General features: G+C 42.4%; 1 protein-coding gene across 1 annotated transcript in view; it reads left to right on the top strand.

The window, feature by feature from the left end:
- Positions 1–13,871, top strand: part of znf704 (zinc finger protein 704) — a 45,565-nt gene that overhangs the window by 22,601 nt on the left and 9,093 nt on the right. Inside the window, exon 3 of the mRNA XM_053446200.1 lies at positions 12,352–12,455. Within this exon, the coding sequence (XP_053302175.1) occupies positions 12,352–12,455 (104 nt within the window). The remainder of the gene's footprint in view (positions 1–12,351; positions 12,456–13,871) is intronic.

Here is a 13,871-nt window from a genome sequence, read left to right as displayed (position 1 = left end):
TAGTATTTCAGAGTTTAAACAATGACAGTTTGTGTTAATTAGCTTTTAGAGGTACTGGTTAGATGATTTACCTTTGGACAGAGACACTCTAGCTGTTTACTGTTTACTGTCTTTGTGCTAAGCTGACCTGGTCCTATCATCCATCTCTTATGCATCATAAACTATTAGTTTAATCATTTAAGATACCAGGGCACCAGTGGTTTATTAAATCCCTTGTCGACAGCTTGACAGCTATGATGCAATAAGTATGCATTTTGAATATCCATTGATAGAGCTTAGAGATTATTTAATACCATTTAAAACAAATTACAAATTCAGGTTTACTTAGTTTTCTTTAAATCTCTGGTTCCATTTGAACCACACCTGTCTCGTACCTCTGTGACCGAGGTCAGTAAGCACTATGATGCAGGAATGAGATCCTGCTTTAAGCCTGTGATGCTACAATAAGACTACACCACGCCGGAAAAACAGCAGAACAAAGAGACGGAAAGGCATCGTCTTTCCCAGCTACACACTTACATGCTTTTCATTTACTCCATTACTGACACAAAGCGCAGATACTTCATTCATAGTGCCCCTTCCGTTTGTTTACTCCGACGGCGCATTATATGGATGGACAGCTCGGAGCCAGCCCGAGAGAGGGAAAAGGAGGTATAGGGGATAAGGAGAGAGACAGGTCAAAGAGATGAGGGGTGAAGGGATGTAGGGAATAAGAAAGATGAAGATATTAAAGGATGGGTGGAGGAGAGCGAGAGAGAGAATATTTACCGGCTAGCCGCTCAAAAGGTCGTCATGACTCTCATGGCTGCTGCCTTTGTTCACATCAGTGGTCGACCCCCTCACTACACAAACTCTCTCTCTCTCTCTCTCTCTCTCTCTCTCTCTGTCTCTCTCCCTCTCTCTCACACACATACACAAACATTCATAACTCCTCTGCAATATATGCTGGCATACGTCCAGGCATCCATGCAGGTACTTGCAAGCATAAACATAAACATCTCATAGAAAGTGACACATTTACCCACACATACACAAACACACACACACACTGGAAGTCACGCGCACGTACAAAAAGCCAAATGAGTTGCTTGGAGCAGCGAGATCCTGTGTATTCCCTCTGCTCATTAGGGCATACAGCGACATCAATTCAGGGAAAACCCATCATTTGGTGTGTGTGTGTGTCAAGCAGGGTTATCCCTGCTTCCACATCCTACCCCTCTTTCTTCTTCGATCACCATCATCATCATGCTTTGCATTTTAAATGTGTCTCCATCATTACATCTGTCATTCATTTCATTGTCCCCATTTTTAGAACATACCGGCCTATTTTTTGGAGTACCTAAGGGTTTTGACCCTTTATCTTATTTTTGTAACATTGGTGACATTGTCAACATGTTTAAACCCCTGGTATCAGGAGTTGGGTTGGTTTCCTTAGTTTTTCATCTTGTGTGTAATGGTGACCTGATCAAGGAGACAGGAAATATGTGGGACACCTTAGCAGATGGTTGGTAATTAAAACCATATTGTGTGCTCTTAACTGACCACAGTTTGCATGATTTTACATTAGTGCTAAAGTTCAAATGGAAAACGGATCCCAATCACTGCCTCTTAAAGCCACAGATGTACATTTATGTGGTGCAGTTATGTCTTGAAAGAGGTGACGAGGTTGTTTTTAATGTTCATTTCTCACAGAATCCTATTAATTCTTTGTCAAAGTGCTTGTTTGATTTAAGTGCTGATTGAGTTCGGGGGAAATGATTAGTTCACTGCATCAACACGAACACAATAGGTAAATACAAAAACTGCAAAAACAACGGGGCCTCTGTCTTAACTGAAAACAGAGATCATGCCTGTAGATATTAAAATACATGTGTAAGTGTGGCAAACATAGGGCGTGTTTGTTGGGGCACAGTTGACACTGGCCTCAGTACTGGGAGGGATGGAGAAATATACCAAAAACAATTCATACTGACAGTTTAAAATTGGAGGTAATGAAATTGTAATGAAATTTGTTAAACCCTCTCTCCCTCATCTACCTCGCTGCCCATCACGCCTCTGCATCAATCATGCTGGGATATGTTTTTGTTTAGCCGCCCCTCAAGTCTGCTCTCCCCTCGCTGTTCTCCACATCTTCTGAAGCAATATTTGATAAAGGGGAACCCTGTTAGTGGTGTGTATGTGTGTGCGTGTGTGTGTATGCATGGCCTAGAGTCTGGTACGTCAGTTGGACCTCCAACCAATAGCACCGATCTAGGGCACAGCCACTAAGTGTGTGTGTGTTTGTGTGTGTGTGTTTGTGTTCACCCCAAGCCAATAGGGTAGCATAGTATATATGCGAGAACCGAAACCTATAGTGCAAATGTAGGGCACGCTACTGAAGCATGTGTGGGTGTGTGTGGGTGTGTGTGTCAATCAAAAGGCACATCAAAAGGTATTCGTAGCAGAGAGAGTTGATGATTATTTACCCTTAACTCTGTCCCCCAAGGGGTTAACTCTGTCTTTGTGGATGTGAAATGAGATGAATTCAGGACATGTATACATCAATCTGACACACACACGTACTGAAGACCTGGTTCTCTTGCCTGTGGCACTTCTCCTATATGAACACATACACAAACGCTACCTGAAGACTGCACCTCAACATGTCTGCATCAGAGACGTTTATGCTTAGTCTGGCTCACTTTTGTCATAACGTGTTTACCTTCAAGTTCAAAGGTCATCCATTCACACAAAATAGACACACAGTGGTGCATTCCTCTTTTCATGCCCTTCATTTCTATTAGAAAAGAAATATTGATGGATTTTATGGCACTTGGGTCGTTGTTCACAAGCATTAATCCATTAAAAACATTCCGCTGTCTAACCTGAGTCTTTGTCTCCAATGTGCTACCAGTACATTTTGTCACAGAGGTAAATATCATTTTCTTGGAAAAATAAATACCCAGTAATGCTTTAAAAACCCAGAAGGCTCTTGAACAACACTTGCCTCCGTTCTGAAGGTATTGTCCGACTCCTCAAGGACTCAAAGTCCCGTACTTTCCTGATTCCCCATAAAAGGATTTTAACCCCTTTTTTCAAGGTGTGAATATCTTTTCAAATCCAAATCAACAGTTGATCACAAATATCTTGAGTTAATTTATTCAGAGTGGATCAACCTTGAAACATGTATTATATTCTTTGTACCCGGAAATCAAAAATGTCATTTTAGGCCACCTGGGTTAATAAATATAGTTTGAAGTTAAGAAACAGGTTTAATCTGTTTTTTGTTGTGCATTGGACACAAGTCTGATTCTAGTTTTAGATGATTGGAATAGTCTGGAGGGATTTTAGAAAAATTGCAGAGTATTTACTATTTCAGACAAATGGGTGCTTTACCTAATGACGATACATGAGAGACAAATACTTTCGCCTATTGCTAATCATATTTAGCAGTTTTTACAGTTTTTTAAATTAACATCCTTCATAGGTTTTTTATAAGCCCAACATATTTCATGAACAAAGGCTTGTGTGTGTTTGTTTCAGTGCAGCTCCCATAGACAGTTTAGTCCTGATGATAATATATGATACAAAATAAACAGCAAGAGAGTGCGTGTGTGTGTCCGCAAGTTAGTGTTGACATGTATATCCACTTATGGCGCGAAACATATCTCTTGGGCTATAAGTGCATTAGAGGAAGAAAGGACAAAGTCAAAGCAAAAAAATGTATGGATGTGCGGATAAAAACATCCTCTGCTGATCGGCAAATATCACAATGCACCCACTGCACAGCTGTCTGCAGACACACATACTAACACACACAAAGAATGTATAGCTTAATGCAGGAACCTTTTACACATGAGTAAGTGACAGTACGTGCACATGGAAACAGACACACACAGATTGGTAGTTCCCCCTTTTTTAAACAACAAACACACACACACACACAAAGTGGTGATCATGCTCTGTTAGAGCAAAACAGGGTGTGGTGCACATTATCCAGGCTTGGAGCCAAATACTTTCTGTGTGTGGGTGTGTCTCTATTTTTGTGTGTTTATGTTTGGATGACAGAGAGAGACGGCGAGAGAGGCAGCGAGCTAATACCTAATCAGCTAATTAGCTGCAAGCAAATGCTGATGATTAGACACGGTGTGGCTCTAAGCACTAATATTGTTGAGTATTAATGACTTCATCATCTACTTTAATCTATACGTGACTAGCCGTATACATTCGATTAATCATTTTCTGCCGAGTGCTTTAAAGTAGATTGAGTGTGGGATTTTAATGGCATTTAAAGACATATTGATTAGCGGGGGTGGGGGTGAGGAGGATCACAGGTAGATTTAACAGGAATAACAAATCAGTTGAGAAAAGGCCCCCAAACTCTGTTAAATATAAAAACTACAGTTTTCTCTGCCCCTTGAGACTTGATTAAGTGTCTTGTATTCTGTAATATCTGCAGAAGGGTTTGTGCTCCCTGGGTTTGATTGATATTAACTGTACCGAGCAATTTCTGTTAACATAGACCCGTCTCCACCTTTGATCGTAAACGCTTTGAAAGTCAGCAAGCACTCATAATAACGTCTTCTTCGCCTTCTCTTCGCTAATGAAGGCGAATTCAAGCAGCTTAGACACAGACGCATCTTCTGCGGCTCTGCTGTCTTTCTTTTCTAAAGCAGTAAAGAGACAAAGAATCCAGCTCATTAAATGTTCTAGTTTTTCTAGTTCAAGGCCCCGTTATGTAGCGGGTGACCGTCCACCGTGTTGCAGTATTCAGATCTAATGCATGAGTGGCAGAGCCCACTGCCCCGTCCTCCAGCTTACTCTCCTCAGCTGGACCAGTAGCGTGGTAGTGTGCCAGCCACGAAAGTGAGCGTCTGCAGAATGCATGACCATCAGGCAGCTGGGACAGCAAGACTGGAATAGTATGAGTGGATTCACTGGAGGAGAACGAGCAGTTCACCGTTCACTCGCTGCCGGAAAATGTCGAGGCTTGAATGGGAGTAATTGGGACTGCAGACGACACACTGGTGGGAACGTTAAGGCAGAATATCTATCAGCAGCAGCGTGGTGGCAGGGGGAAAAGTTGAGTTGGAAATACACTTTGCTCCGGCAGCTGCTACCGAGAGACAAAACTTTCAGCAGCTTAAGTTTGCAGTCCACACAAACACACAGCTATAATGATAGTAGTTGATTTCAGTCCAAGTTAAACTCTTGCAAAAACGGATAAAACCAAGATAAATGTAATCCAACAATCAGTGGAAAAGATTAAAGGGCCAAAAAGATCACTGGAGAGGTCATTACATAGCAGACTTCAGCTTAACAGGAAGAGAAGAGAACATAAATCCTTCAAGGTTGAAGGCTGGGTCAGGGGGGGTCACGCTGGGGTCACGCTGGGGTCATGGCCTAGGCCAGTAACTGTTTTGTTGTGACAACACGAAGTTACAAAAGTCCTGACAGCTCTTTTCAAGAGAGTTTCTGAATAAAGGCTGTGGGCATTGAGTGCTTAGATACTCTCCCAGTGTTTATTTGGCACCTAAACTTGCTTCACAATCACAAATCTCACTTTCCACGATACTGAATCTTTAAAGGGAAATTTCCACCTAAAAGAAAACTAATTCTGCTCCAGTTGTGTCTGACAATTGCTTTTCATTATCATCATGTGTCTCCACTTTTAGAAACAAGACGGTTATTAAATTATTGTAAAATCGATTCTCCACGCGGGGGATAACTTTGTTTTCTGGTAAGATAACGCTCCATCTTTTAGTTCCCTAAGGTGTCTTAAAATCTTTTCTGAGAAAAGAGGGAGAGTTTTCTGCAGTGGAGGCTACAGTTCTTTGGAAAGCTCGAGTTACAGTGAATAAGAAGTTGGTTTGGCTCCGCTGCTTATGAAAGATGAAGCAGGGACAGTGTTAAGGGAAGGAGGCCCGTGGCTCCTATTTCAAGGAGCTGGCTGCCAGACCAGTGCATATGTTGTTATGGCTAGGAAGAAGGCCTGGTCCCTGGATTGTGTGTGTCTGTGTGTGTGTGTGTGATGCTTACAGAGCAGATGTGAGGCATAGAGACAGCACTCACGATTGTGTGAACAGATCATGATATAAATACCTGTTCCATTGGAAATTCTACAGTTTATTTACCTTGTGAAGTTGACAGACTCGTAGCTAACCAGACTTTACAATAAAATGAAAATAGCAAAAACATACAGAATAACATCATCAAAGATATGATTTCCATTTCTCAAAGAAAAAAGCTAAGATAAAGGTGATATGTTTGAAAAGACTCTGAGGCGTATGTGATTGTTATTAGTTTTTCTAAGTATTTGGTCATAAACCAAAGTTTTGTATCAACACAAATCCTTTTGAAGCTGAAGGGAAGGTCTGGTGGATCCAAGTCTTCAGAGAGCATCATCTGGGATCCATCAACAAATCTGTAAAAATGTTTGAGCCATTTCACCACGTCCAATCCAACATAGACAGTGCCAGTGTTTGGTTGTAGATAAATATTTGTTGACATCTGCACCGTGAAAGGCCTGACGAAAGTTGCTCTACTGAAAAGAAGCTGTTAGGTAGATTCACTGTAACTGTATCCTGGTGTCAGTTTTAAAAACTTGCACCAGATGAAGAGACGATCTTGACTCTACGGTTTTACAAGCAGCGGGCGACACCGAAGCCGGATTATGTATTTTGAACGTCCCCTCGTTGTGCTGTAAAAGACCGACTGCAATCCATAAAAAACGGATCCTTCCCATAAACCATGTGATTGGCTTTTTTTTACAATAAGCCAAGCCTGCAGCTGTTGGCAGCACCTGTCCAAGCCTCACATCTACCCTTCATGTGTGTCATAGTTGGTGCACAACACTTCACACGTACACACTTAGAATGTATAGCAACTCTCTGCACAGGAAATTGAATGGGCAACACAATACATGCTCCTTTGTATGTGTTAGGTTTTATATAAATGCCGTTTTTTGAGGACGTGTGTTTTCCAACAAAGGACTGTTATCTATAATGTCTCCAGAGCCTGAAGGATGCACAGGAGCATGTCAAAGTAAATTTGTGTGTGTGTATGTGAGTCTATGTATTTTTTGTGTGTGTCCTTTGATGCACATCTGCCAATCAAAAGCTGTGCCCTTCATGCATGTTAGCCCCATGTCATATGCAGATTCCTTTTGTGGTATTGAAGTCGTGTGTGTGTGTGTGTGTGTGTGTGTGTGTGTGTGTGTGTGTGTGTGTGTGTGTGTGTGTGTGTGTGTGTGTGTGTGTGTGTGTGTGTGTGTGTGTGTGTGTGTGTGTGTGTGTGTGTGTGTGTGTGTGTGTGTGTGTGTGTGTGTGTGTGTGTGTGTGTGTGTGTGTGTGTGTGCGCGCGCGCGCGCGCGCGGAGGACATAGATCAGATATGGCTGAAGAAGAGCTTTCTGATTTATAGGAGCTTATTGAGGAGGAAATGGGCGTCATAGTCCAGTGGCTGTAATAAAAACCTCGCTGCACCGCCCGGCATCGAAGAGACAGGCCAACCCAAACACACACACACACACACCAACAACTTCTTGCCGTCTTTCTTACCCACTCGCTTTGCTCACAGTGTGATCTGCAGCCGCAAACATCGAAGAGGCTCAGAGTGTGGGAGGGTAGAGCGAGGCAGAGAGAGAGCGGCGGAGAGAGTTCAGTGAGTGAGTCCAGCAGGGGTGAAGGGAGGAAGAGGAGAGAGAGGACAGAGGAGTGTGGGAGTGTAGGAGTGAGGGGCGTGTGTTTGGAAGCGCTGGCCTGCGTTTCAGGGGAATTCCTGTTAGCCTCCACACCTTCCAGCTGCCTTGAAGAGAACTGAGGGATCGTTTTTATCTGTGACACACATGTAGAATCTACCAGAGGTTTGTGCCTGTTTATGTGTGTGTGAAGAACGACCTTGGCCCAGTTTGTTCAAAACAAGTTTACAGTTGTTGAGTAGTGGATTGCACTGTGGCTGCATGTGGAAAAAAGAACATGACCAGAATTAATTTAGTCGACTCTGAACAGAAGTTTCTCTCACTAGCTTCATGTGGACAGATGTTCAGTTGTATCTGCAGCCACAGTGACGTCATGACTGTTGTGAATGAGGGTCATTTTTAGAGCCAGACACGTTAATCGATTGGCCACTGAAAATCTGCCAAGCTTAATCTTTCACAGACATATCAGGCATCTGTTTATTGTTGTTGATATTCACTGATGTGAAAACTCTTTTACGGAATAAACAATGAAGAAAAGATGCATTTACCTTCTATACATTTCACACTTCATCAGTTCCTGTCCACCTGTCAAACAAAGATGGGCCAAAGTAACATTAACCACTGTTATTGTCGCTCTCTCCCTGGCCAGTGTTTTGCTTGAAATTGGACACCGCCTGTTCTCCACAATGATGGCTACTTGGCCTGACGCACACACACACACACACACATTCTAAAGCCCCTTTCTTTTTCCCATGCAGGCCCTTTGTTTTGTTGAATTCACCTGAGATTCCTAAAATAAATGAGTTGGCACATCTGTCCAGGGAAGTACAACAAGTTTCAGCAAATGCCACACACACACGCACACACACACACACACACGCACACACGCACACACACGCACACACAGCCTGCTGGCAGATTGGCAAACAGCCATATCACTACCAAACTCATTGAAACCCCTGAACAGGGGTTCATTGTTTCTCTCCAAACCCTCATGTGGTGAATTCCAAATCACTGCTTCTAATTTTGACTCTCATAGTTTGTCATTCTTTGTCATTTTCAACATGTTCTCATGATTTTGGTCATTGCTGAGGATCTACATTTCTTTGTTTCTTTGTTTTATCTTTGAGAAATCAGGTAGCTCACGAATAATTGAATAACAAATGACAAATAATCTATTTTTTTCTTCCTTCTTGCTCAGTATCTGACGTGTTTGCTGCCCTCAGGTTAATGTCACCAACCTAAGCGTGCACTGTGAGCTAATCTAATGTATCCTTTTTTTTACCCAATAATAATTTTAAGGATACGCTGCCCAGCCCTAATTTGAGCAGAGGTCTAATCACCCGGAATCTGTGAAAAGATCTGTGGGTGTATAGGGAATATAAATCCATCCATTCATCCATTCATCCAATCATCCATCATCTATATCAGCTTAATCTTTGAGGGTCTTGAGGGAACTGGAGCCAATCCATCAGGAGACGCTGACAGGTCGCCAGTCCATCACAGGGCCGACATTCAGAGACAACCATTCACACTCACATTCCCACCTGAAGGGAATGTATAGTCTGCTGTTAGCCAAAGCTGCATGTGGACTGTAGGAGGGATTAGACACAATAATCAACACTCAAAATAATTGTTGGTCTCAATTATCTCATCCCTTGTATTTGTCTTTCTCTTATTAGTTAAAAAGCCTTTCCCCTAATTACCAATAGCAGTATTTAAATAGTCCATGTTTGAAAATGGTGTGTGGTGATGCTACCTAAACAAGAATAAATATCATATAGATCCACAGTAATATGTTTGTTTTAACCCTTGAGATAAACTCATTTTCCATCTATGAAAAGCCACCAGCGAGATGAAATTATGTGAATCCATTTCATGCAATCTGCATTAGTAAACAAGCTCTTCACTTTCCCTCCGGCTCGCTGCTGATGAAGTAATACGTCCACAATAATGTTTTCTTTTAAGAAGCCTCAGGGGTCGGATACGGGGAAATATTTGTATCGCCAGTTAGTGAAGTAAGAATATTAAAACACACACACACACACACACACACACACACACACACACACACACACACACACATACATATGAAGCTAATTCATTAGATTTCACTCACCAATCCATTAACCATCCCAACACAACCACTCTCTCTCTGACACACACACAACCACACACACACACACACACACAAACATGTTGTCCGCATCAACGCTACCAAATTACAAATGCGATTTGGCCAATTCTCTCTTCCTCTCCCCCCACTCATACATCACATCTTAATTATGGTTTTTCTTCTAATGTGTTTTCTCTCAGATTTACTCTCTCATATTTCAAGACAGACAAAGCTCCTGGTAATTATTGTCTGTCACTGTTGCCATGGAAGTAATATCTACAGTCACGTGATGGCCTCCCAAGGTGACCAGGAAGTAGGTTTACGGCAACGAAAGATGTGTGTGTGTGTTGGGGGGGGGGTTATTAGTGTCAGATGTGTGTGTGTGTGTGTGTGCGCGGCTTCATTGCTTGATTAATGTGGAGGTCCTAATGACATCATATTCAACAGTGGAAAGAGTAATAAATTAGACATCAGCTAATGGAGGACGAGGCTCTTTGTTAGCTAACGCTCTCTTCTCTCAACTTTTAATGGCTTCCACATTAATTTTGAAACAATCGTTGAAGCACAAGAGTCCGTCTACAATTTTAACTGTAGTGAAAAGATAATCTTCCTTTGTACTCCCCAACAAATGTTCTGCTTCAGATTAAGTCAAAATCATGTAAAGTGATATTAGCTTGGATAAATATGTTTTTTAATACAGCATGTCCCGTGATCAGTTGTAACGGCTTCTATATAAATACTCAAAGGGTCAATTTTCTTTTATAAAAAAAAAGGGGGGTTATTACTTCTCTTTATCAAAGTTATCATATTTAACCCTGTAACCTGAGTCAGCTTTATTAGACTGATCAGCCCAGAGCAAAGTCAAATTATCCTCTAACCTTGTAGTAAGTTCCTTTTCTGACAGGATGCTGGCTGTTCAACATGCTGGCTGAACATTTCAACTCTTCATCACATCACAGTTCAAACAATGAACAACTTCACTGGAAACATTTTTGATGACAAAGTTAAACAATTTTCTACTTCTGTGTGTTCTTTGTTGTTTAGTTTCAGTTGTCAGTTTGCTGCACCGGCCCTCAAGTGTGGCAAACCGCTCGAGCCAGTCCTCTTGGATGTGGAGCATCTGCGCCTGAAAGCCTATTTGAAAAATAAATATTGGGAGTCACATCTGGGCTTCGACTGGGCCACTCAGACAGTTTCCCTCTGCTGTTCTGAAGCCTCTCCACTGTTGGTTTTAGTTGTGTGGTGTGTTTGTGTTGTGTGTTTTGAGTCGTGTCCTGTTGAGGTTTAAATTGTTGCTGTGGGGAAAGCATGTAGCCACTTCCGTCACCACACTCGCACAGATGCATACAGAAAGTCCCTCTGTCCCTTTGCTGTCTCACTACTATCAAGGAAAGTACGATTTATTTCAGCAGTTTGTTGCCTGCACTGTTTGTCTACCAATTAAGATGCAGTGTAACCTACCATTAGGTCTCAGGTACTGGGAAACCTGGTGATGGCGGATGTCATGAATTTTTTCCAAGGTAGCAGGAGATTTCATCATTGTAATAGAAGCCACACACAACATCAAAGGCTGGGGCGCTCAGGAACAAAACAAACAAACGTACACACACTCACACACACCCATTGCTTGTTGTGTTAATAGTGAGCATGTTCAATAGGTACTGTCAGTAGTGAAGCTATTGACATCCCGTTGATCACAGGGTTTGCTTCTCTCTGAGGAATACATGTGAGGGGATTAAGATGCCTGTCTTCCTCTGTGCTTTTTATCTGCGCCAATTAGGAGAGACAAATACATGCATGTGTGTGTGTGTGTAGTTACAGTCTGTCGTATGGATCAGCCAGCGTGTGCACTGTGCAGCTGTACTGCAGATAAAATACCCACATCAGTCTAATCTGGTTTGACGTTTTTCAGACAGAAGCATTTCCGCTGTTGTGTCTGGTTGATCGCACCAGTTTCCCACAAAGAACCAAGAAAACACCAAACGCTTTAACTTCAATGTAATTAGCAGCTTATGTTGTAGACAGTGCAGCAGTATGTAAAGCTGAGAGGGTTTAAACTCACAAGCTCGGGCTTCTCTCTGAAAACATCTGGCGAAGTGAAATGAAGACCCATTGTGTTCTCGGGCCCACTCACATTACTCACACACACTTTTTTCTTTGCACACAGAGTTGGATAGTTTCATAGCATCTGTTGCCATCTCTGAAAACGATCACTTGTCCTGCAGCTCATCACTTAAACGGGTGTGTGACGGGTGTGTGAGTTGTTGCATACAAATTCCACTGAGGTTTTGATTAAGCACATGTATCAAGTTGTATTGTCTCTGTTTGATCTTTCCTGCTCGGCTCGCTTAGGGATCCGAGTAGAATATCAATGACCTCACATACAAGCAAGTACACAAACCCGTATAGCCCACAGGAACAAGTGGCTCTATTTCAAACTCTCTGTATTGGACAGGTGCTACAGTAGTAAAGTCGCTACTGTCATGATGGGTTTTAGTCTTTCTCTGTGTATATGACTGAAGTTCTCAACATTTTCTTCTGTGTTTTTGTTTTTAAAGGCGGCCGGCGGAGGAAGCGGACATGGACAAGGTGACAGCCGCCATGGTGCTGACCAGCCTCTCCACCAGTCCACTGGTCAGGAGTCCACCTGTCAAAGTCAGCGGTGAGTGTCACAACTGCTGAATGAGAAATACCCCAAAACCACATACTCTGAATTCCACAGATTAAAATGAATCTTTGCCTTTGATGTATTCTTTCATTTCTATCTCCATCACCAGAAAAAAAAAAGCTAATCTGAGCCTAAGCCTGTCGTTAGTGTGTTTTGCTGCACACACGCTTCTCATTCCCTCATGCCTGTTATCTTGTGAATGAGCGTGGAAGCTGAGGTTGAAAAATTGCCACCACCTGCTGTGCTTTAGGATTCTGCTCAAAGCACAGAGTCTGGATTTCACTCTCTCACGGTGGCGCTGTAGCTGCAATCACATGCAACTGCTTTGATAGCCTGCGCAACCAACCGGCTGTCCATTCAACCGAGCAGACGTGTAGCCAACCCTCCAACCACCATGCACGTGCTCTCACAGCCCCACATGCACATCCGGTCATATGTTAAATGAACATCACATACATCATGCACACATGCACAGAGTAGATTTTAAATACAGACGGCTTCATTTTAATGCAGTCATACAGATGTCACACCCACGTGCACTTGTCGGAGATCATACAATGTGCATTAACATGAGTGGACACAGTAGGTTCTCAAGTGCAATGCACACAGTTGGAAGCCGAGCTCAGTGTCATGGTTGAATTCTTTCTGAGACCATATTACATTTTAATTAAATTGAACGGTGTATTAGGGTTTCTACAGGGTCTTAAAAAGATAACAACATGTTCAGATATTACATACTAGGTCTTAAATGCATTCAGTTGCATCTTACTTATGTTAACATGCATTCAACGCTACTTCACTCATTCTCTAAGAGAAATGTTGGTCGGCATGAATAGTTTGTAATGTCTCTGTGTGGCTGCAGTTCCTCCTCAACGACACAGATCTAAGGACGCTGTAAAAAAATATTTACTTTTCTATGCCACAGAATCAAACGCATATGAGATGTTTCCTTTTTGTTCTTTTATGTAAAACCCTGCTGAAGGAAAGAAAGAAGCAAGTCTGAGACGAGAGACACCCCGCCAAGATGGAGTCCCGTTAAACCAAACAAACTGCATCTGCTCCCCACTCCCCCTGACTCACACACACTGTCACACACTCTTTTACACACACACACTCAGCCTAAAGTTTTCCCCAGCCTCCCGCTTCGCGAGGTGAAATAGCTTTTGTAGCTGATATTCAAAAGAAGTATTGCTTTGATCTGAAAATGGAAAAACAAGGCCTTGGAAACGTCTCGGAGGAATCACAGAACAAGGAAGTAACCTCTTTTCTTGTGTCACAGTCAACAGTCGAGCTGCGAGGCTCTACTGTGTGAGGTGCAAATAAAGCTGTGTGAACTTAATTGAAAGTCTTGATCTCCCGTCATTGACAGAGGAACGCCCACATGTTTCGTCGCGGGTGATTGTGACTCAT

Source organism: Pleuronectes platessa, chromosome 18 (genome assembly GCF_947347685.1).
Source record: "Pleuronectes platessa chromosome 18, fPlePla1.1, whole genome shotgun sequence".
Taxonomy (NCBI): domain Eukaryota; kingdom Metazoa; phylum Chordata; class Actinopteri; order Pleuronectiformes; family Pleuronectidae; genus Pleuronectes; species Pleuronectes platessa.
The sequence above is the reverse complement of the archived record's forward strand: the minus strand, read 5'-3'. Positions and strand labels throughout refer to the sequence as shown.